This window comes from Strongylocentrotus purpuratus, unplaced genomic scaffold, assembly GCF_000002235.5.
Source record: "Strongylocentrotus purpuratus isolate Spur 01 unplaced genomic scaffold, Spur_5.0 spur5_scaffold_20, whole genome shotgun sequence".
Lineage (NCBI taxonomy): Eukaryota > Metazoa > Echinodermata > Echinoidea > Camarodonta > Strongylocentrotidae > Strongylocentrotus > Strongylocentrotus purpuratus.
Genome location: NW_022145606.1, coordinates 20,547,083 through 20,573,495, shown reverse-complemented (window position 1 = coordinate 20,573,495; position 26,413 = coordinate 20,547,083). Strand labels below are relative to the sequence as shown.

The 26,413-nt window shown below is 36.8% G+C and overlaps 1 protein-coding gene across 1 annotated transcript; it reads right to left on the bottom strand.

The window, feature by feature from the left end:
* Nucleotides 1–2,859: 2,859 nt before the first annotated feature.
* LOC115927634 lies at nucleotides 2,860–4,743 on the bottom strand. Its single transcript, XM_030993747.1, has 2 exons — nucleotides 3,695–4,743; nucleotides 2,860–3,224 (listed from the first exon to the last, which is right to left on the bottom strand). Exons 1-2 carry the CDS (start codon nucleotides 4,683–4,685, stop codon nucleotides 2,860–2,862), a joined length of 1,356 nt encoding a protein of 451 aa, XP_030849607.1. The 5' UTR covers nucleotides 4,686–4,743.
* Nucleotides 4,744–26,413: the final 21,670 nt, after the last annotated feature.

Sequence of the window (26,413 nt, the reverse complement as noted above, 5' to 3'; positions counted from 1 at the left end):
TCCAAGAGAGTAATAACGTTATACAACGATGAAAACATAAATTCAAAACATACATACAAAGGTACAAATATACATGGCATATACAATAATTCAACTCAATCTAATATAAATAAGAAAGAGGAAAACAAAGACTTTGCAGAGACTTACAATTGTGAATATTACAGGGTAATTTATAATAATTTAGCCCCTGAAACCGCTAAGGTTTTTATTTTAAAATTTGTTTTTACATTTTTGAATGAATAATGGACTGTTTAGAACGAGTAGAATACAATACCAGTTTTGTACTAATACATGGATTTGAAATGGTGGTGATAGGTCGTTGATGATTTAAAAATTAAAAAAAAAAATGTTACCTTCGATAAAGAGTAAATCAATGACTCAACATTGAGTAAGAACTTCGTTTGTGTCAATTTTGAGTAAACTACGGTTGTGTATTAGCTGTCTCGTGCATGCATGTGCGCGTGCAGAGAGATGACTGACAAAGAAAGCGGACAAAATATACAGTTCCCCAGGTAGACAAAGGAACATCCCTTCTCTGCTATTATGTAAACATGTGTAGAACAGGTGTCACATGCATATTCACCTTTCTACATAATAGCAGTGAAGGGATGTTCCTTTGTGTACCTGAGGAACTGTATATTTTGTCCGCTTTCTTTGTCTGTCATGTTCATAGTGGATGCAAAAGAACTGAGATAGATGTGACACATTGGGAAGAAATTCTGAGCTCATGGATCGAGCTTGGATCAGCTCCAACCGACATTTCTAGGTAAGAAATCCTCATGATAATATTAAAAGAGCTACCGTGTGATATTTAGTCAAGTTTCAAGGACACTGTGTTGATCAACATTGTGTAATTATTGTTGTCACTGTCGATGTCATTATTTTGATTGTGAACTTGGGCAATTCTCTAAGGGCGAGTGTGCATGCATTAATTTAGTGACCGGTAATAGCTAGCCTACTTTATTGTATTTGTATTAAACACGTATTGGCCTGGGGTAGGCCTATTGATGCAGATGGTTGTAGGACAATTACCCCTGGGCAATTGGCCAATTACCAGCGGGACAATTACGCCCCCCCCCAGAAAATAACCCTCTGAAGACAACCAACCCAGAGGACAATTACCCCCTAGGACTCGGATTAGGACAACTTCCTCCCCCCCCCGATTTTATCAAAACCAATTAGTTGTCATCATCCTATCGAAACTTAATGCACATAAATTAACCTCTACCTTGTTAATTACTATCATGTTAACTACATATCAACATTTTTATCATTTTAGGAAGGAACTGGCTTGGACTTTTTTTCTGGCCTCCTTCAGAGGAAGGAGCTAACTGCTTTTGATTGTACTTCGAGGGACACCAATGAAGCCAGGACAGTGTTACGTAGTCATCGAGAGAAGCGCCTATTCATGCTCTTCATTGAAAGCAGCAGTTGACTACTGCTACAAGATGTTTCAAACCCTAGTTGAATCCACCTTTGTTTTAATCAGTATTGAGTAAAAACATGTACTTAACTTAGTACATGTTTTTACTCAATATTGATTAAGCAACTAAGCGTTACCCAGATAACATCATACTCAATATTTGAGCAAAAAATTGCTCAAACAATTTGAGTCAAAACATGTACTCGTTAATTGAGTAAAACTTGGCTCAACTCATGAGCAGTTTCTTACTCGACATGAGTTGATTACGTTTCTACTCAGTACTGAGTAAAAAAGGGAACCGCTCAACAAAGGAGTAAATATTGAGTAAAGGTTGACTCATTCAAACTGAGTAGAGATTTAGTCTTTTATTGAGTAATATTTTTACTCAACAGATGAGTAGATTTGTTACTCAACACATGCTGAGTAAAGTTTACTCAAAAGTCGGGTGGTTCCCTTTTGACTACTCAAAAGAGTAACATTTTGACTCAAATTGAGCAGTTTTTTTTTAGAGTGTATAATGTAATCAGAATGTTACGGGAAATATAATGGCGTATACGTCTAATGCAGGCAATCGTACCCGATACTTTCTTAACAACTTATCTTACATGTAGCGACCATGATAGACATTTATCTGTTACACCTAGATATTTGTTTTCTTAGTTTTGACTGAGTCGAGTATATTATCACTGTATTGAATACAAATATTATTATTTAGATTTTTTCTTTTGTAACCAAATAGTATTGTTTGGCTTTTATTTGCATTTAAAAAACCATCCATCTTATTTTAGCCATTTCAGGATACTTGAAAAGTCTTTTGGGGAGATTGCATTCACAAACTTTATGATCCTTTTCATGATGAAACACTGCCGTGTCATCTGCATTGAGGAAAGCTTTGTCTTGGAGTTGCAGGTTACAAATACCATTCACATAGAGGCAAAAAAATAATGACCCAGTATTGATCCCTGTGGAATTCCTGACTCGACAGTTTGAAAATTACTTGGGTCCATGTCTTATCAATGATTTCCTTAATTTGTTTCTAACCTTCCAAAGAAGTTCTTTCCGCTTCTTAATAGTGAGGCTTTCATTGATGTAGACATGGTGTTTATTCTCATCGCTAAGATTCTTTAACTTAGATCGTGCACTGTAGACCTGTTTTCGGGTGCGATAGCTATTGAATTTAACAATGATATTCCTAGGTGTGTGGCTATAGCTGGTCGTCCCGGTGCGCGGTTTCGTCGATCCATCGCTTTGGCATTTCTGCTGCCCAAGTAATTAGTCTCTTGATAGACATTTATGTTCTAACACACATATTAAAATAAACATGTCATTTTCGGGATGCTAGTTATGATAACCACATCAATGTGTTTGTACGTATTAAACGTGTGTGTACGTTACGGTAGTGAACATGGAAAACTGTATTCAAAGTGGATACGATTTTAGAGGATAAATCTGTTTTTGAATACGAGAATATTGTCTCCATCGCAAGCAAAAAGTTTCCCTGATGACGTCATCAACACCCGAGATGATAGAAGGTGACACTCCCTATCCTCCAGTGAGTCCAGTTCGGTTGATAGAGGGAATGATGCTACTCTTCTCTTCTCGATTTCATCCCCGCTCATCACCTGATCAATCACACACGTACCATACTCATCATCTGATGTCACGACGTAGAGGTCGTCTGTCATAGGATCGATGCAGGCATTGAGGATGACACCACTGTGGGAGATTTCCCTTTGGGCACCTTGTCTGTCGATAATGAACACTCTGTGATCCGGTGGGAAGGGTTGAGCGATGATATGACCTGATGATAGTACACCATACATTATTATATCCTGTTTACATGTGATGGTATTCATGATCTTACCATCAGATGGGTTGATGACGTATATCTGAGACTGACACCACTCAGCAGCGATGATCATCCCATCCCGGTCAACAGCTACATCCACCCTTGCGTTATCACGCGTTGTGTTTTTTGGTATTGTGACGTCATGGATGTGCTTCCATTTTCTGTCATAGACACTGATTGATTCAGTCAAACTGTCCCCTGTACAACCTCTACTGAGTATATAATACCGCATACTTTTTTGCCATCATTCAGCAATGCACAGGAGAGGATCCGTGATGTACCACTACTGGTTATCACTCTCTGACTGTTTTTAGTATATATATTTAACATGTAAGTATGTAGGCTATCACTTAAGCTATCTGTGATGATTACATTGCATTCATATATGTATCCTACAACGGCTGGAAATTTGATTTTATCACCGACATTGAGTGTATCAATGAGCTTCCACTCCCCATCATACCCATCAATCCTCCCATCATACTTCTTTCTCCCAGCACCCTTTACAAACCTCACACCCGATATAGTATCAGTGATTTGTTTCACCTCACCCTCATTCAGTGGCTTCTTTAGTTCATCACTCACCGATGTCTTCACACGATGCCCGTCTTTTACGACATTTTGATCATTTTCGAGCACTGTATCGAGTGTCTGTACTGTAGTCTTTGTGGTTTTTGTGTTATCCTGCCATGCTTTCTCCAACTCACTAATCTTTCTTTTTTTCTCTTCAGCGATGTTCTTAATGTCTGTTTGAAGACCATGCTCTTTATTGTCAATGGGTTCTCGTCTCCTCTCTGCATTTGTACGGTTTAGTTCAAGTCGTTTTTCTCTCTCTTCATCGTTCTTTCCAATCTTTTCCTTTATCTTCTGAATCTCATCTTGAAGTTTCTGATTCTTTTCATCTGTATCCTGGTTGATTTTTGCAGCATCCTCCTTCTCTTTGTCTTTGTCTGTTTGGATCGCCTCATTGATTACCGCATCTACTTCATCTTTCAAAGCTTGAAGATGGGTGTCGGTGTCTGTCCTACACTGATGAATCTGAACTCCAATAACTCGACAAAGCTCCAATTTGTCCTTTGCCTTTTCTTTTAGAATGTTTAGTCTTGCTCTACTATCCATGATGGCGCCCTCTATATCCTGTTGCATGCAAGACATGTCACGATGATCTATCGTTGCGCATAATTGACACACTGCTACATTATGTGTTTTACAATACAGTTTGATTTCTTCACCATCATGCTTCTCACAATACAGATTTGGCCTACCCTTTCTAACTTTTCCGATGCATTCCTCTTTGGAGGCACAGTCATCGCAGAGCTTCTTCTTCTCCTTCACGTAGTACGTCACATCTGTGATTGATTGACAGTTCTCTCCTTCACAGATGTTTTCTGCAGAGCTGAAGTGTGCCGCCATCTTGATCAGAGTATTGTCCTGTAGAAAGAACAATTCTCAAGAGAGAGAGAGAGAGAGAGAGAGAGACATCGGGAGAGAGAGAGAGAGGGAGAGAGAGAGGGGGGAGGGGAAATTATGGGTTGGATGAACAGGGAAGAGATAAACAGGGAGGAAAGGAAGGGAGAAAGATTGAGTGAACGTTAGGAGGGATGCGGGAGCCACGGAGGGAGAGGAAGAGGATGAGTAAAAAGTGAAAAAGAAAGAGATTTAAAGAGGGGATTGAAGAAGAAGGAGGAAGGGAAAGACAGATTGAAAAGAAGATAATAAAATATGTTTAGTAAAATGACTTCCATTAATAATATGTCCTCATAAACATTATAAAAAATAATGCTGATGAATGCCATTGTATTTCCTTCAGTGAAATTGCTTTGAAATTGATATACAAAGGTCATTTACTGTTTTTTCATACATTTTAATCAAACACTTGTATCATTTTGAACATTGGCGATGCGCATCTACAAGATCAACATTTAACCTCTGTATATATTGAATAATGCACTGAGAGCAAATAACAAATAAATTAAATATATATTTTGTGTCAGTAAGTGGTCGTGACCTATATTATACATGCATTTCCCAAAACATGTGTATTTTTGAAAGGCTTTCGAAGGATTAGACAAAATGGACTTCACAATTTTATAGTAACATGATTTGTATAAATTATTGAAATTGCGGAATTAATGATTCAAAGCAAAATTGACATGTTGATCTTGTTATTTACATAGGTTTAGGATCGTATGCGCGTTTTAATGGCATTGTTCTTGAAAGGTGATGTTAGGGACTTTTATATTCTGCACGACGAGAACGTGGACTGGCCTTTTAAGGCAATGTGACGTCCTTTTGAGGCACTGACAGTGACGTCACATTGCCTTAAAAGGGCAGTCCGCGTTCTCGTCGTGCATACTCTACAAGTCCCTATTATCAAGTGGCCGAACCATAATATAAGGCCAATGTATGCAACGCGTTATAACTGCAACAAAAAGGTGTTATAAATTCAAAAAACCTTTTGGATTGGATTAGACTGAGCCCTTACTTTGTGTTTTAAAACCAATGTTACGACGCATTTTATAGTTAGCGTTAACAACCTCATACTCCAACACATCATACAAGTTAGTGTTACATTAAAACATATTGAAACCATTCCGTCAATATAATCATAAAGTGTTTGATTGAATTATGATACTCATAGAAAAGTATTCTGTTGTCTAACGTTGAGAGAATATATGAGAATAACAATTTCATAGAAAACGAGTAACGGCACTGTAAGTAATGTGATGTTTAAACCACTTCTCATTCTAGATTATGAACAATTATAATTGTATTTATGGAAACAATCAAGTATCATCTAGTCTTATCCCATGAGGTTCATTTTAAATTCAAAGTAAATAATGTTTTACTTTATGTGGTACGTTAACTAATAAGATACATGCGTTTTGATTTATTTTCCATTGTAAATAGGGTCTCTCGTCTGAAAAGATATTGCTCGGGTCCCAAATATTGCGAGCAAGCGAGAAAAACATTGTATCTCCTTGCCAGGAATCATATGATTTATCAATTTTTCGATAAGTAAATCCACGAGTGGTAAAAAGAGAAAATTTTGTTGTGGCATACATTTCATTTCGATATAGAAATACAATAAATAAGGTTATATTCGGGTGCCATGCCAAGCAAATAATGACGCAATTCGGGCAGTAAGAGATAGAGAAAAGAAGAAAGAGAAAGAGACATACAGTGTGAGATATTATTAACAATTATTTTCATGTTGTAGGACCTTAATTTCTGAAAGCTTTCTTATATAAAGTGGATTCATAATTTGAATTCTCATCTTTTTACTTCCAAATAAGACATACATACCCCATCTCACATGCATACATCTGTTTCTATTTTTATTGCATTTTACAATTGTATATATTTTTCATCCCCTTCCTTTTATGAAACCAACCTTGTTCAAAGCAAAAATGATATACATTCAATTTACAGCCCACTTTACACACCAGTTTGTTGCGATTTTAACCTTCGTAATATGAAGTCAGAAAGAAAGCTGATACAAAACTCCTCCAACCTGTATTAATCGTAATATTTGTATTAAAGTGCAAATCAAGATGGCCTCTAGTTGTACGTCAAACTGATGCTCACTTGGCCAAAATTTGCACACAATTTCATGGGCATTTTCCACTCATGCATGCATACAGTGCATGCATATGGCAAGTAGAAAAACAGAGTAATTGTCCCCAAAACACACAATGAACGAGCGTTGACAAAAGATGTGCTCCGTTGCTCTATTTGTGAAATATTTATCATGAATATAACTGAATGCATTGACATTCCTTGTGATCTCAATCCATTGAATCGTGTCAGGGGGGGGGGGGCGCGCTTATCCTAATCCCTAAAAGGAAATAACCAGCTGTAGTTAGACAAAAATCTTTTACAAGTTATATCTTTTAGAATTGCACAACGACAACGTAGATTGCTACGATCGACGTCCTAAATAATGCACTGCCTTGAATGAACGTCACACGTATCAGTCCACGCAAATCTAAAAGTCCTTAATAAAGTCATTAGATCAATGGTTGCATCAGGGTATTAAAGACGGATTTATGAATCTCTAAAAGCTTTGGATTACGTGTTCTTTCAATGCTAAAGACAAAGTGAGTGGAGAGATTCTGTTAATGCAAGGCGTTCGCTGTGGAGCAGATGTAGCAGATCAGTTGAAGTATAAATAATAATCTAAACTACATATTTGTTTAGGTGGGGTTTTGCTATTCGGCGTGAGTTAATCCCTGCATCAGTAAATCCTCATTTATATTTCACTTACACCATAAGTTGTCCACATTCTCTTACTAGGACTAGCTTGCCACGATTTAGTTAACACGACCCTTCCACCGACCAGCGTAACTTACTCAGAGCCATATATACACAGAGTTTGGCCAACCCGGTTTGAGTTTGACACAATGGCCCCAATTCACAAAGGAGATTTGTAGACAAACCTAGATTTATTTGCGTTATATGACGCGTTTCCATGCGTTTCAGACCAAGGTTCAGACAAACCTTGGTCTGAAACGCGTCAAAACGCGTCATATGACGCACATAAACCTAGGTTTGTCGACAAACCTTCTTCGTGAATTCCGGCCTTCTTTATGGCGACTACTGTTTTGTTGGGCAAGCACCAAACAAAAGAACAAACGCCATGTTGTGACCCAGTGAAACCAAGTTAGCCAAAGTCTGTGTATAGATGGCTCGTGAAACGTCACAGATACTCCCGGATGTAAGTGAGTGCATCAACATGGCCAACTTACGCTACCCTCTAGTAGTGTTAGCGAGTTACTCGTGGATTTTTCCAGGAGTAAATAGCTCGGGGTAAAGGTTGGTGTAGCTGACACGATCATCTTTCAGACGGTTATTACTCCAACCTTAACACCTACCGTACCATATTTACCCTGACTAGCTCTTAACACGACCTTTACCCAAGGGTAACCTGCCTCCGTCTGAACAAGACTAGTATCTGTTTTAAATCATGCTTTCTCTTTCTTTCACTACAGTCGTGTGTAGTGTTTGTATGTTATTTCATCTCGTGCAGGAATGGTCTTTATTGAGTATTTGATATCCAACTTATTTCAATATTCTCACTACAACAATATTTGAGAATTACATGCATTAATATTTTACCTCATGGCATGTACCCTGAGTGCATGTTGCTCCCCCTCCCCTCTCTTTTTCACCCCCTATTTCACCGATGACCCCTCATTGCCTGGACCTATGGTACAACAGTGCAAACGTCTTAGATCATTATAATTATCTGTCATTAGTTGTCTCTTCCTGCTCTCTCTTTCCTTCTATATCTAATATATGTCTTCTTCCCTCACTCTCTCCTTCTCTATATTTCTCTTTTTCCTATCGATTCCTTTGTTCCCCAACTTTCTCTCCCCCCTCTCCCCTGCTCTCTCTTTCTCTTTCTCTATCAATTCCTTTGTTCCCCAACTTTCTTTCTTTCTCTTAGTCTCCCTCTCTATCTCCCACTCCCTTGCTATTGCTTCCTTTCATAATATTTCTGTCAAGTGACAAACCCGCAACTTGAAACTTCTTTTCCATCTAATTTTCCCTCCAAGAGTCTCTGTTTCTTTGTTTTACGTCACCATTATCCAAAAGGTATCAGAATATTTGTTTTCCATTTTGTGTACAAATATACATATTTTGGTGGTGAAAGCCTCCAACTCAAAAATATACTATCTAGATTTTTTAAATATTGTGAGCAAGTGAGAAAAACAATGTATTCAGTCATTTCGTTGCCAGGAATCTTCCTGATTTATCAATTTTGTGAGAAGTAAAGAAAATGAACAAAATAGACAGGTTGATATCCCATAAATTTAACTTTGTATTCTCATATTTCTTCCTCCAGATAAGATAAACATACTCCATCCCGCATAAATACCCCTTTATCGCATAGTTACGTATTTTTCATCAACTTCCTTGTATGAAACCAAACTTTTTCACAGCAAAATGACCTACATATAACGTTAAGCTCACCTTAATACCGGTATGTTGCAATTCAAATCTTCGTAATGTGAAGTCAGACAGAAAGCTGATTATCTAGATGCTTTTTTTATGATTGAAACTGTTTGAAGAAGCACAATGCATCCAACCTCGTGTAACATGTGTATCTGGTGCCAATCAAGATGGCGTCTATTTGTATACCATCCCACGTCAAACTGATGCTCACTAGGTACAAATTTGCAAACGAATTCCTCCCCCAAACTCACAATGTAGGAGCGTTGAAAAAGGATGTGCTCCGTTGGTCTTTGTGAATAGATTAATATGAATATGAATCATAGCAGTCTAGCATAGGATGAATGCATTCACGTTCCTTGTTATGGCTATAGAAGCGTTACAGGGGTTCGTGGACGTGTAGTGGGGGGGGGGGGGGGGGAGAAGTATGATTATGCCGACCTCCCTTGAAACAAATCTTTTTATTTTGCTAGGAAGAGTTATATACAATGCAGACAAATTAGACAAATTTCTTCAGAGGTATATTTCGGTCACACGACTTTGTATTGCCATTCTATCCAATGTCGAAGGATTAATTGATTAGATAAGTATTTCCATAAGGGTAAGAAAGATCATGAAACTCCATCAACTCTAGATAACGTGTTCTTCCATGTTGAAGTCAACGTGAGAAGAGAGAACTTTTGCTAATGCAAGGCCTTTACTGTGGAACAAAAGTAGCAGATCAGTTGAAGTATACATAATATTTTTATGTACAGTATCTGTATGATTTGGCTTAAAATCAATCTTTCTCTCTTTTTCGCTACAGTTGTGTTCATCTCTTGCACAAGTGTTCCTAGAGTATTTGATTTTGAAATCATTTAGATATATCAATACCAATACTTACATTCTGCTTAACGATTGAGAGTGCCTTTACATATTCTAGCTTCAGGTTTCAGGTTCCAGGTTTTCAATAGTACTCAGCATATAGTACCAAAGCGCTAATGTCATATTTGCTCTTAATCCAGGGTACTAGTTCTTAACAACAAAGCATGCGTATGAGGTTCACTGTGAAATCATTCAAGCAACGCACTGGAGCAGGGCAGTGCCTGACCAGGGACGTGATAGAGAAGGACTGGAATCAAGCCGCTCTCCTTTGACCCCATGCTCCAAGCCGCCGAAAAGTTATGCGCTAATCTGCAACTGTTGACCAGGTGGTGAGATAAAAGAGCGCATGACATTTCAGGAGTTAGAATTCCTACATCAAAAAATGGTATCACTGCAACTGTTCGCTGTCCCTTCCAATGATTTCTCATCCATTGTTGAATGTGTAAAGAGTAGAACAAGCGAACACTTTCATCCTTTTTTAAACTTGAAAAATACAAAAAACACGCGAAAACACGCATTAGCAAACTTAATGTTATTGAAGATTGTAAACCATGGATCAAATAACGGGACATTAAAGCATGCACAAATTAGCGCATCATCCTAAAATATTGAGTTTTTGACAGGATGTAATTTTTCTTTTACCAACTCTGGCACACAAATTAAAGGAAGGACGGAGTTTTAAATTTGAAAATTTGTTTGATGCACTATTCCCAATAAAATCCCCATATAAAGTTTTTGATTTACACTAAAATTTTGCCGGTAATTTAATATTTTGTAATAAATGTAAAACTGGTGCCTGGCTTCCGAAAGTCCCCGCAGTGGAAGCGCGGTTCGGAGCATGGAACTTCAAAGCCAAGTGGAATGTTACACATCCCATTGTTACGCTTTAGAACTCAAGAATGCGTTTACAAGAGTTTCGCCTCCTTTTCTTTCACCTCCCTGGCCTGACGTAGGCGTGATCACCACACGGTGACACCATTGTTAAGCACAGCTTTGATTGGAACCCCGCCCCCCCCCCACATTCAGTGTTTTTTAGGGTACGCATATGCATGTTCCCTCCGTTTGAAAACACCCCTCTATCACGCCATCATCGGCTGGTAGCAAGTAAGTAGGGAGAGGTAGCGTTAGCGTGCATGGTGGAGATCAAAATTAAATAGGCCAGATTCTGGACTAAGTATCCTCCGTTCACGGAGTGGGGGGGGGGGGGGGCGATTGGAACCTGCGACATTGACAATTTAAATATTATGACGTCATACGTTAATACTCTATGCTACATCTATTTTTATGACTGTGTAATATGAATTGTCTCCTGATAAATAACAAAACGGTGTAATTATTTAAATGGTATTGCATGTTTATTTTGTTATTGTATACCGCGCACCAGAAATAAACAACAGAGAAAATAACAAACAAGATATAATCTCATGCAGCAATAATAATAATAGTGAACATTTATAATGCGCCATGTCTGTCAAAAATGAAACTCCTGGAACAGTTATGTTGAAAGCATTACACATAAGCTTGTCCAATTATTTTATCTCTTAAAGGTAGGCTTTACTACTTCAGCAGGCACCGATTGGGGAAGTTTTCTATATAGAGGGAGCAAGTAGCTACAAGTAGGACAGTGTGCCTTTAAGGCTTGTTTAGATGTGGTTGAATCTAAAGGGAAATTCAAACTTAATACCAAATTTTGAATTAAATCTATTTCAAACTGATGCAAAATATTGCATACATGTAACCTTATAATATGATCTCTTTCTTTCATGAGTTATTGTAAAATCGATATGCAAAACAGCTTGTTTGAAACACATGAACATATTTCTTAATGAATATGGAGAATGTATGAAAAGTACATAATATATTTATGTAAGTTGAAGCAGCGTTTCCCTCATGAATATTCATGGGAAGAGGAGCAATATGTGTTCCTGGCACAATCTGCAGGGGTGGTTCCAGGGGGCAAAGTAGGCACTGTAACTCTCAATTCCTTGTATGCCTTTTTGGTATGCTTCATATAAATCATAAAGTGTTGGATGAATGAACCCCTATATTTGCCATATAGTTTTTCCTTTCATTTTTTCTTCACGAGATTTTTGAGGAATTGAACTCCTCCTGCAATTTATACAATCTCGAAGCCGCCCCTGATCTTGCAAACAATACTTTAGTGAAAGTAATAATACATTTCTGTATAATCGATAGTGCTTCATACACTGTTGTGGTGCGAGACAAAGTGTAATGTTTTGCAGCATGATCATGTATAAACATATGTATTATGAAAGTATTCTGTATAAACATTGGAATATATCAAATATGCATAACATAATCTGAAACTTTCACTCTTTTTTTGTGCAAAAAATATAATTGAGAGGGGGTGGGTTGAGGAAAACAGTGTAATTAAGTAGGGGAGGAGGAGGGAAATAGTAAGAGAGACGATAAGGCAGAAATAAAAGATGTAGATAGTGTGAAATATGGAAATAAAGGGTGAAAGGATAAGGTAAATCGGGGATGAAGAAGTAAATAGAGAGGGGAGACAAAGACGGAAAGAAAGGAGGTAAGAGTGAAAAAATGGGATAGCGACAGAAAGAGGGAGTGGAAAAGAGAGAGAAAGAGAGGACAAAACAGACAAGAGAGGGGATAATGAAGGAAAGAGAGAAGGTAAGAGTGAGAAAAGAGGATAGCGAGACAAAGAGGGAATGGGAAAGAGAGAGAAAGAGAGGACAAAACAGACAAGAGAGGGGATAATGAAGGAAAGAGAGAAGGGAGGAAAATGAGTGTTTGTATCTGAGAGAGACAGAAGGGACGGGGGAGTTAAGAGAAATGATTATAGATAATCATAATGAGAACATTTAAAGATAGGTACAATGTTGTAGCATGGATCCAGCCAATGAGGGAGTACCAGTGAAATGAGGGGGGGGGGGGGGGGGGAGGGCGCAACATGGACTTAGGGAACATGCCATTCAGAAAAAAATGTTCATGAATGTATTTCTCATGATTCGTTATAGCAAGAAGGTTTCTGTGTCTCTCTCTTCCTTACCACCTCTGTCTCTCTTTCTATCTCTGTCTCTCTGTCTCGGTCTCTCTCTCTCTCTCTCTCTCTAATACTCACTTCTCTCCTCCTCCTGCTCTCTCTCTCTCATGTTCCCTACTATCACCCTCTCTCCTGTCAACTATTACCCACTATCCCGGTCAATGCCCCTACCCCTCTTAAAATATTGTAACAAACCCATCACTTTAAACCTTTTCTTCATCTAATTTTCCTTCCGATTACCTCTAATTTTGATATCTCTCATGAAACTGACAAAGATAACCATTTAAATTTAGAAGACACGTTTGAAGCATAAAGAAAATTGTTTATAGACATTAAAATATGTTCATAACCAACGGAAACTTTAATGATGACTTAACAACACAATATCAACTGCAATTTCCCCTTAATGTGGTTATGTCAAACTGATTAATGTCTTATCAAATGTTCCAAAACTGAACTGACAGGGCACACATTCACACATTGCCTTTGTTATAATCATCTTCTAGCAAACTCTCAATAGATTTCCATGGTATCCAGTAGTACACAAGACAGAGTACCGAAGTGCTAACATCATATTTGCTCGTCGTATTGGTTTATACTTGTTCTAAACAACAGTCAGGGCCTGCGTATGAGGTTCACCGTGAAATCATCCAGGCTTCCTGCTGGGATAGGGAACATTCAGTGGTTGGGACTGGTCTGATCACCACACCACTGTTGAGCACAAATTGCTTTGAACCTGACAACGTGGCCAGTATGAAGTCATACTGTGGTACTCTATGTGATAGCTATTTTCATGACTGTGTAATATAAACGGTCTCTTGATAGCTAATAATGTATGTATAATACTATGTATATATACTATGTATATTCGTTTAGCATTTTCATTGTATTCATCTTCTGCAAACCGAAATCAACTAGCAAGCAAAATGAACAAACAAGAAATAAACTCATGCAGCGATACAAACGATATTGTACATTCAAGAGGATAAAAGAAGAATACCCCTCCCCCGAAAATAATCAAACGAATGAAGCAAACAAATAAAAGAATATAACATTTCAAGTGGCAAAGAAGATTAGTGATTGCCAGTGGTAGTATGCGGACTTGGATACCATAACATGCCGTGGTCTTTATACTGTGAGTGAATGAGATGGAAAGAAGAAACCACAGCTTATGTTACTGTCATAACATCTCTTTCATCAACCTACACAACAAAATTTAACATATCTCATATAATAATTGGCAATCAACCAAGAAAAATCTTACAAATACTATGAATTATGCGGCTATGTACATTTCATAAGCGTACTTGTAATGTAAATAGTTTCTTGATACATTGATAACAAACCCTCTCTTTACAATACATTTCAAGCCATCATCATCATATCATCCTCATGACCTTACAGCGTTGTTATATTATTAGTTGTAACACTTGTTTGAAAGATACATGTATGTATCATCACGCCTCAGAGCAAATAGAAAACAAACCATTTAAATGTTACAAGTAATTAGTATGATCTACTTGCGGTGTTTTAAGCGATGAGAAACTTTGCAGCTTACACGTAGTCCATTCATTTGAAAACTATATCAAAGTTTGATATTTCCCATCGCAAAGTTATCAAATCAACAGTATTGCATTCTTACAAATACTGGGTATTTTGCAGCTATGTACATATCATGAGCATACCCGAAATGTAAATAATGTTTTGATACTTGAAGATGACATACCCTTGCTATTTACTACATTGTGAGCCATCATCATCCCCATGACCTTGCAGCATTGTTCTTTTATTTGATGTAATGAATATACCTTTTTAAAATGTACATACGCCATTGTTCTTCACCTGTATACATCTATACACTTGTCCAATAGCCAAATCAAAATCTAAAATTTAAATATTACAAGCCAGTAATCAGTATAATGTACATTTGGTGATTGTGAGAGAAGACATACTGTGCAGCTTATAATATAATTCTACTATCTGTTTTATCAAACTATTATCAAACATCGATATTTCCCATAGGAACATTATAACATCAACAGTGTTGAATCTTAAAAATGCTTGATACTATGTTGCAACCTACTTAATAACATTATTTAATATATACTTGGTGGATACACATATATCAACATTTCACATACCGAAACGAACAATCCACAATCTGAATGTTATACAAACTGAGTTAGTATAATGCAACTATGTACAGGTTGTGAGTGTGTGGGATGATTCAACTGTGTAACTTCTTTCATTATTTCAGCATCTCTTCTATCAAACTACATACAGAGACTATACAACCTATTTATTTTTCTATCACATATACTGGTTGGATACATACAATATAAACATGTCATATGTAGTCAAATGAAAAGCAAACAATTTGAATCATACACAAACTCAATATAACGCAGTATATGTTCTATCAAAAAAAATGTACACGATTAACATATATCATATAATAATAATACAATCATTAACAGTGTTGAATCTTACCAAAATACTGGGTACTTTCTACTATGAACATATCACAAGCATACTTGTAATGTAAATACTCAGTACTTGATAGATAATGAGACTTTGCCCTATTTAGTTGTTATATTATTCATTATATTAGAAATGCTTTTCGGATAAATGCATATATTACAATCTCTAAAACCAAATTGATATATCAACAAATTTACTTTTCAAAAGCTCGGTGTATACAGCTATTTACATGTTGTTAGTGTGTAAGACGATCATGACAACAATTTACAACATATTTCATTATTTTAGCATCACTTCTTTTAAACTACATATACATTACAACAAATCTCATAGAAAAAAAGTGAAACAACAAAGTTAAATCTTGAAAATACTGGGTATTATACAGCTATATACATGTTTACATGTTGTGAGCATTTTGTATGCGAATTTGTACATGATAAATTACATGCAACTTATGGCATAATATGTGTAGAAGTGTGCTGGATATTGACAAGACGAAAGATGTACCATTAATTATTTCTTAGTCGTAGGTTTGGTAGAAAGTGTTTTTGCTTTCCATATTTGTATCCATAATTGTCATAAAAAGGAATATCATGTTTACTCATGACCAGAAAACAAAGCTTAGTCGATTACTCTAGCTTAAAAACGATCAATAAATTAAAAGTTTTCAAACAAATATACCTATACATGTACTTGTGTAATGCAGCTGTGTACATGTACCTATAAATGAGCGTGTATCGTGTAAATGTTGGGTTTTCTGAGCCATATAAGAACAGTAACATAGTATATAGTCAGAGGTTACTCCTTTTGGGCTCTAAACTGATTACATCAGCGTAGTATATTAACAATTAATTTTCCTTTATTGTCGTAAGATATTTCCATAAAAAAAGTAAATGTACATATAATATTAACATATCTCTCAACCACAAAATCATTACAAAAAATCAACAACAAGAAAACAAATTAAATCTTAATACTCTTTAGAATGCAGTTATCTACATGTACACGTTATGTGTGTATTAAAGCATATAAACATGTTATATGAATAGTTTCTTGATAAATAGAAAGGTTATGCAACCTTTTTCTTTTATTTGGTAACATTAATATTATTCCAATTTTCAGCTTATATGTGACAGATCATATGACATAATTAAGAAGAAGGCTAGAATATCGAGTGGAAAAGAGATATAATTAAAGGGGGCTCTCCTGTGTGGACTGCTCTTAGCAGAACACAATGAACTATATCAACATGTAACGAGACAAATTTAAAATGCCTAAGTTTGAATCTTCTTTAATCTCTGTATAATGCACGAATTAACATATGTTATGAGCTAATGTCGTGCAAATAGTATTTTGACAGAACAGGAAACTCTGTATCGTATTGCATTATTAAAGTATTTCAATAAAAGTCATTTATTTTCTCCTAGAGTCACTATGATTTTATTCAATTTTTTTGCATTTTTGTATTTCCTCTTGCTTGTTGTATTATACTTGCACCAACCTGGCTAGAACCGAATATGGTAATGATTATTGCTACACTTTTCTTATAAGAACATATCTAGTCTAGCTACATGTAATAACAAACACGTAATTTTTGTAATGCTAGTGGTGATAGCCAAACCATTTGTTTATGTACATACATGTTAATACAAAGTGCAAATGGAAAATTATAATCAAACCTGATTTCAATTAGATTGATAGCAGTGATATATAGATTTTCTCCCGCTTTTTGTATTTTATTATTCATAGTACAAACTTGGCTTGCACCTGATTATGGAAATTGTAATTGTACTCATGCAAATTCATGTATGGCTATACTTTTCCTTGAAATAAAGACATGATAACGATTCATTTATTCATGTGAAAAGTGTTTATCCTGTTTATCTATGTACATGTTATAAGACACAATTGAGATATGCATGTAATTATTCGGATGCTAGTGATGACATCATGTCATGCTATCTTAGGAACTTAACATGTTGGAACCATGATCAAATGAGGGTTTTCTAGTCTGTAAAGATTGAAGCGAAATGAGTACATCAAAATAATAATTTGTAGATATCATGTGTTTACGTGCATGCATGTGCATACGTAATGAACATGAAAAAATGTATTCAAAGGAGATTCGATTTAGAGGAGGAATCTGTTTGTAAATACGAGAATGTTGTCTCCATCGCAAGCAATCAGTTTCCCTGATGACGTCATCATCACCCCAGATAATAAAAGGTGACCCATCCTATCACTCAGTTCTGTTGATAGAGGGAATGATGCTACTCTTCTATTTTTCATGTCATCCCCACTCATCACCTGATCAATCACACACGTCTTCCTCTCATAATCTGATGTCACAATGTAGAGGTCGTCTGTCATAGGATCGATGCAGGCATTCATGATGACACCACTGTGGGGGATTTCCGTTTGAGCACCCTGTCTGTCGATGATGAACAATTTGTGATCTGGTCGTGAGGGTCGAGCGATGATATGACCTGATGATAATACACCACGCATTTTTATACCCTGTTTACATGTGATGGTATTCATGATCTTACCATCAGATGGGTTGATGACGTATATCTTAGACTGAGTCGACTCAACAGCGATGATCATCCCATCCTGGTCAACAGCTACATCCACCCTTGTGTTATCACGCGTTGTGTGTCTTGGTATTGTGACGTCATTGATGTGCTTCCATTGTCTGTCATACACACTGATGCATCCAGTCAAACTGTCCCCTGTACACCCTTTACTGCGTTTGCCGCATACTACCTTGCCATCATTCAGCAATGCGCAGGAAGAAACCCATGATGTACCACTACTGGTTACCACTCTCTCACTGGTTTTAGTATTCATATCTAACATGTAAGTATGTCGGCTATCAATTAAGCTATCTGTGAAGATCACATTACATTCATCTATGTATCCTACAGCGGCTGGGAATGTGATGTTATCACTGACATTGATTGTATCAATGAGCTTCCACTCCCCATCATAACCACCAATCCTCCCATCATACTTCTTTCTCCCAGCACCCTTCACAAACCTCACACCTGATATGGTATTAGTGACTTGTTTCACCTCACCCTCGTTCAATGGCTTCTTTAATATATCACTCACCGATATCTGTACACGATGCCCGTCTTTGATGACATTTGTATCATTTTCGAGTACTGTATCAAGTGTCTGTACTGTAGTCTCTGTTTTGTGTGTGTCATTTTGCCATGCGTTCTCCAATTCACCAATCTTTCGTTCGTTCTCTTCAGCGATTTTTTTAATGTCGGTTTGAAGACCATGTCGTTTATTTTCGATGGGTTCTCGTCTCCTCTCTGCATTTGAACGGTTTAATTCAAGTAGATTTTTTTTCTCCTCATCGTTTTTTCGAATCTTTTCATTGATTTGTTTAATCTCCTCGTGAAGTTTTGTATTCTTCTCATCAGTCTCCTGGTTGATTTTTGCAGCATCCTCCTTCTCTTTGTCCTTGTCTGTTTGGATCGCCTTATTGATTAGAAAATCAACTTCATCTTTCAAAGCTTGTAGATGGGTGTCGGTGTCTTTTCTACACTTATGAATCTGATCTCCATAAACTCGACACAGCTTCAATTTGTCCTTTGCCTGTTCTTTTAGAGTGATTAGGCTCCGTTTACTTTCCATGATGGCGCGGTCTAAACCCTGTTGCACGCAAGACATGTCACGATGATCTATCATTGCGCATAATTGACACACTGCTACATTATGCGTTGTACAATACAGTTTCATTTCTTCATCATGCTCCTCACAATAAAGATTCAACCCACCCTTTCTGGCTTTTCCGATGCATCCCTCTTTGGAGGCGCAGCCATCGCAGAGCGTCTTCTTCTCCTTCACGTAGTACGTCACATCTGTGATGACCTCACAGTTCTCTCCTTCACAGGTGTTTCCTGCTGAGCTGAAGTTCGCCGCCATCCTGATCAGAGTATTGACCTGTATCCAGAACAATTCTGATGAGAGAGAGAGAGAGAGAGGGAGAGAGAGAGAGAGGTGGTGATGGGGCAGTTATGGGTTGGATGAGCGGGGAAGAGATAGACAGAGAGAAAAGGAAGGGAGAAAGAATGAGGGAACGTCAGGAGGGATGGGGGAGCCACGGAGGGAGAGAAAGAGGACGAGGACAAAGTGAAAAAGGAAGAGATTGAAAGAGGGGATTGAAGAATAAGGAGGAAGGAAAAGACAGAGGGAAAAGAAGAGAATAAAATATGTTTAGTAAAATGACTTCCATTATTAAATAATATGTCCTTATGCACATAAAACAAAGAATGATTAATAAATGCCAATGTACTTTCTTCAGTGAAATTGCTTTGAAATTGATATACAAATGTCATTTACTGTTTTTGCATTTATTTAATCAAACACTTGTATGGTCATGAACATTGGCAAGATCAACATAAAACCTATGTAAAATAATAAGGCACTGAGAGCAAACCTATATTATACATGCATTGCCCAAAACATTTGTATTTTTGAAAGGCTTTCTATTGATAAGACAAAATGGACTTCACAATTTAGTAATATGATTTGTATAAATTATTACAATTGCAGAATTAATTATTGAAAGCAACATTGACATGTTGATCTTGTTCTTTACATAGGTTAAGGATCGTATGCACGCTTTAATGGCAGTGGTCTTGAAAAGTGATATTATCTAGTGGCCGAAGCGTAATATAAGGGCAATAGATGCAACGCGTTATAACTGCAAGAAAAAGGTGTTATAAAATCAAATACCTTTTGGATTGGATCAGACTTTGCCCTTACTTTGTGTTTTCAAACCAATGTTACGAAGCATTTTATAGTTAGCGTTAAAAACTTCATACTCCAACACATTATACAAGGTAGTGTTACATTAAAACATATATTTCTTCCCCCAGAGAGATAAACATACGCCATCCCGCATAAATACATCTGTTTCTCCTTTGATCACATAATTACGATTTTTCATCCACTTCCTTGTATGAAACCGAACTTTTTCACAGCAAAATGACCTACATACAATGTAAAGCTCACCTTGTATACCGGTATGTTGCAATGTTATTCTTCGTAATGTGAAGTCAGAAAGAAATTTGATCATCTAGATGCTCCTTTTATAATTGAAACTGTTTGAAGAAGTACAATTCATCCAGCCTCGTGTAACATGTGTATCAGGTGCCAATCAAGATGGCGTCTATTTGTATACCATCCCACGTCAAACTGATGCTCACTTGGCACAAATTTGCAAACAAATTCCTCCCCCAAACACATAATGTAGGAGCTTTGACAAAGGATGTGCTCCGTTGGGTTTTGTGAATAGATTAATATTAATATGAATCATAGCAGTCTAGCATAGGATGAATGCATTCACGTTCCTTGTTATGCATAGAGAAGCGTTACAGGGGTTCGTGAACGTGGAGAGGGGGGGGGGGGTATGCTTATGCCGACCTCCCTTGAAACAAATATTTTTATTTCGCTAGGAAGAATTATAAATGCAGATAACCAACCGTAGTTACACAAAGTTCTTCAGAGATATATTTTGGTGACAAGACTTAGTATTATCATTGTATCCAATGTAGAAGGATTAAGTGATTAGATAAATATTTTCATAAGGATAAGAAAGATCATGAAACTCTATCAAATCTAGATTACGTGTTCTTCCATGTTGAAGTCAACGTGATAAGAGAGAACTTTTGCTAATGCAAGGCCTTTAATGTGGAACAACAGTAGCAGATCAGTTGAAGTATACATAATATTTTTAAGTACATTATATGTATGATTTGGCTTAAAATCAATCTTTCTCTTTCTTTCGCTACAGTTGTGAACAGTTCTTTTATTGTATTTCATCTCTTGTACAAGTGTTCCTAGAGTATTTGATTTTCAAGTCATTTAGATATATCAATACCAATACCTACATTCTGCTTAACATTTGAGAGTGCCTTTACATAATCTTCTTTTAGCGAATTGTCTATGAATGTCTATGGTTTTCAATAGTACTCAGCATATAGTACCGACGTGCTAATGTCATATTTGTTCGTAATCCAGGGTACTAGTTCTTATTAAACAACAAAGCATGCGTATGAGGTTCACTGTAAAATCATTCAAGCAACGCACGGAGCAGGGCATTCGGAGCAGGGCAGTGCTTGACGCCGGTGTGTTCACCACACGGTGACACCATTGTTAAGCACAACATTGATCGGAACCAGCAACCTTGAAACCTTAGACATTATGACGTCATACGTTAATACTCAATGCTACATGTATCGTCATGACTGTGTACTATATGAATTTTGGGTGCTTCTGAAGTATACATAATATTTTTAAGTACATTATATGTATGATTTGGCTTAAAATCAATCTTTCTCTTTCTTTCGCTACAGTTGTGAACAGTTCTTTTATTGTATTTCATCTCTTGTACAAGTGTTCCTAGAGTATTTGATTTTCAAGTCATTTAGATATATCAATACCAATACCTACATTCTGCTTAACATTTGAGAGTGCCTTTACATAATCTTCTTTTAGCGAATTGTCTATGAATGTCTATGGTTTTCAATAGTACTCAGCATATAGTACCGACGTGCTAATGTCATATTTGTTCGTAATCCAGGGTACTAGTTCTTATTAAACAACAAAGCATGCGTATGAGGTTCACTGTAAAATCATTCAAGCAACGCACGGAGCAGGGCATTCGGAGCAGGGCAGTGCTTGACGCCGGTGTGTTCACCACACGGTGACACCATTGTTAAGCACAACATTGATCGGAACCAGCAACCTTGAAACCTTAGACATTATGACGTCATACGTTAATACTCAATGCTACATGTATCGTCATGACTGTGTACTATATGAATTTTGGGTGCTTCTGTAACAGTACTTTATGAAACTGTTGAATCCTGTCCTAAGGCAGAAAATCTTACAATTTTGACCGCCAAACCGCGGAATTGTCTTTAATTTGCACATGTTGAACATACCAGTTTGCAAGATAACAGGCTTCGAGCCAATGATGGGAAATTTTAATGCAATTAGTATTGTCACCCCATTTACACTTGGTTTGTAGGCTGAGGATGACCGATAAGGCCTTTGCTTTAGTTATCCTCAGTTTTAGGAAAGAAAGTGTTTATGTGAACGCTACGTGTCTCAGGCCAGAGAACTGCGTTGATTTGGTTTTATTTTATTATGTGAACGCTACGTGTCTCAGGCCAGAGAACTGCGTTGATTTGGTTTTATTATGTGAACGCTACGTGTCTCAGGCCAGAGAACTGCGTTGATTTGTTTTTACTATGTGAATGCTACGTGTCTCAGGCCAGAGAACTGCGTTGAATTGGTTTTATTTTATTATGTGAACGCTACGTGTCTCAGGCCAGAGAACTGCGTTGATTTGGTTTTATTTATTAGGTGAACGCTATGTGTTTCAGGCCAGAGAACTGCGTTGATTTGTTTTTACTATGTGAATGCTACGTGTCTCAGGCCAGAGAACTGCGTTGAATTGGTTTTATTTTATTATGTGAACGCTACGTGTCTCAGGCCAGAGAACTGCGTTGATTTGGTTTTATTTATTAGGTGAACGCTATGTGTTTCAGGCCAGAGAACTGCGTTGATTTGTTTTTACTATGTGAACGCTACGTGTCTCAGGCCAGAGAACTGCGTTGAATTGGTTTTATTTTATTATGTGAACGCTACGTGTCTCAGGCCAGAGAACTGCGTTGTTTTGGTTTTATTTTATTAGGTGAACGCTATGTGTTTCAGGCCAGAGAACTGCGTTGATTTGTTTTAATCTAATTGGGGTCATTTTATTGCAATAAGTATTGTTTACACCCCGTTTACACTTTGCTTGTAGGCGGAGGATGACCAATAAGGCCTTTGCTTTCGTTATCCTCAGTTTTAGGCAATAAAGTGTTAATGTGAACGCTACGTGTCTCAGGCCAGAGAACTGCGTCGATTTGTTTTTATTTTGGGAACGCTACGTGTCTCAGGCCAGAGAACTGCGTTGATTTGTTTTTATTATTTTAACGCTACGTGTCTCAAACCAGAGAACTGCTGTTCATTGTGAGGCTAACAGACTATTTTCATTTGAAATATTTGTTATACCACTAGTCTAATGACGATGAAAAGTTTCTATATTACAACTAATAAATACCATGGCCAATTGCAAAACTAGTTGTCTATGTCCTTTTTCTTTGTTCCAGGTAGATAGAACAATAATGCCTTTAATGCTAGTGAAATTAATTTGGTAACAAAAGATGAAAAGACATACAAATGGACACTTAATATTGGTAGGGTGTGGCATAAGGGGTTTAAACATGTAACGTAAAAAGGTCCCCAAAATGAGGAAGAAGATTGACCAGGTCGAGAGGTAAATATACCCCTTGCTCCTTTAGAGTGGAACAAACTGTGCATATTAAAGAGAAATAGACACACATACATACTCTCTCTCTATGTTTTTTTTCCTATATGTTTTCTATCTTTCACTCCTATCTTCTTTTTTTCTTCTTCTTTGCTACCTTAAGGGCGAAACGCATTTTATGATAATATTTTAATACACCTCTTACTGATTCACATAATATTATAATTTGTTAAGAGTATTTGTAAAGTAATCTATCTCCTTAAATGATCTCACGTTATTTGAATTCCCCCTTTTCCATCATCTCTCATTCGATTGACGTCCTTCTCAGCCCGTACCTGCGCCACTGGTTAAACCAATATTATGACAAACGTTGTGGAATCGATCAGAAAAGGTTGATCATAATTATAGCATATATATATATTGGTGTGTACTGCAAGGTTCTGGAATCATCAACATGATAATAAATTTGGCCCAGTCTTGGTAAGGTTACAAGCACTGTTCACATAAAGATGTATATAGGACTACACAAGTGGTGTCGGGGCTACTAACCTTGATTTCCTAATCTTTCTATGCTCATTACTCAGCCAGTATACATTTTCTAACAAAATTGTTTGGCAAATGACATTTATTAGTAATCTTGAACATTCAGTGTAAGTTTCGTTTGATTATGTGAGAATCCTTTTTTTTATACCAGAACTCAGCTTTATCTTTAACAAAATAAAATGTTACGTACATTACAAAAGTATTACATAATAACGCACTTGTCTACGGTCTAAATATACATGTTTCTCTCCATAACCCCTGGTTATTAGCCATTCCATACACCTGTTGTATATAAGGGCATCTCTATGACTGGAATTCACTTTGCATATACCTTAGTGGTCACTATGTACTAGGTGTAGTGTAGTTGTAGAAAATGTTATGCTAACAAATGTATAGATACAATTAGTATTATTTTTCCCTGTAAATTTAATGTAAGAATGTTATACTGCAGGTTCTATAAAAAAAAAACATGAGAATGATAAACTTACCCCTTGATAAACGTATAGTAGCACAGGAATGAGCGAAGTAAAGTCCACAGCACAGCAATATTCGTATTCACATTTCAATGTGTACCCAACGCCACAGGAATATCATTAGCGAAGTATATCAAGATTTCAACATGCATAAGTGACAAAGGCTATAACACCATAGGGGAAAAAAGTGATTGCGCAATATTTTTTAAAGGAAGTTTAACAAGGTCGATTTTTGTTCGACGAGTGATTACAACAGACTTCACAAACATTCTCACGTACTGGAATGGCTTGTTGCTTCCGGAAAATTGATATGATCTTTTGACATTGAATCCGGTTGAATAATGTTGGTCTTGCAGTTAAACATGACATAAAAGTGATCATTAAAGGTCGTTAGCCTCTTAGGCTCTATGAAAAGACAGGTTTAGCTATCTATTAATATTCAAACATAGATGTGTTCTGTACGATGTATCATGTTGAAGACTCAATGTGCTTATATCTTGGTTAGTATACATCGTCAATGATGCATGCTAGCCATTGAATGATGACATTATGAGAGGAATTAAAAGTCTACATGAGAAATGTATCTGTATGACATTATCCCATTGCAGATATTGTGTGACAATGAATGACATAGATCTTTATGGAGCTTTAAAGGCATCGTTTAACAATGTTTAATCTGAGATGCACGTCCCTACGTGTTATCAGTGTCTGTCAAATAGTGCAATATTGAAGCCCTTAACAAAAATTGCGCTTCAAAATGATCAAGAAGATCCTCAAAAAAAGTAAAAATCTTTGAGTGACCGGTTTAACCATACTCGTTCGCCCAATAGACTGTAGTGTTATGACAACCGTTAGGAAAACGCAAAATTCGGTTTCGATTTCTAATCGTAAATATTTTGATAATCATGCAGGCGATCGGCTTGTAAAAGTCACGGGGTTCCTGACTGACCTGAAAGTTTATAATTATTATTGCAGTATGAGCTAAATACAGGATTTTGTTTCAGAATCTGAGACAAAATAACCGGATCCCTTTAAGTAAACTCCAGAACTACTTTCATAGGTTACAGGAAAGTTACAGGAAACTTAGTACATGTGATTTAGTTTGATTGTACACATTTTGTATATGATTTATTGGATTAACCTAAGGACCATGTAAGGGAGACAGTGATAATAATCTTAAAAGGCAGGTAGTCTTTATAGACAGGTGGTCTTTCTATAAAGGTTGTCGCTTCGCTAAATTACGTTTCACTGCACATCATTTTATTTTATTAGGAGTGTTATTTTTCAACATGCAATTAGCTCTGGAGAAGTAATATTCGAATCTCATATCTTGAATGTAGTATCGTGACGTAGAAACCATAACACGAAGAGCAAAATAATATGTGGTGTTTGATAAACTTCCAAGTGTACAAATCATCAAATGTTACTTTGTTTTGTATCTTATAAGTTTCATAAGGTAATA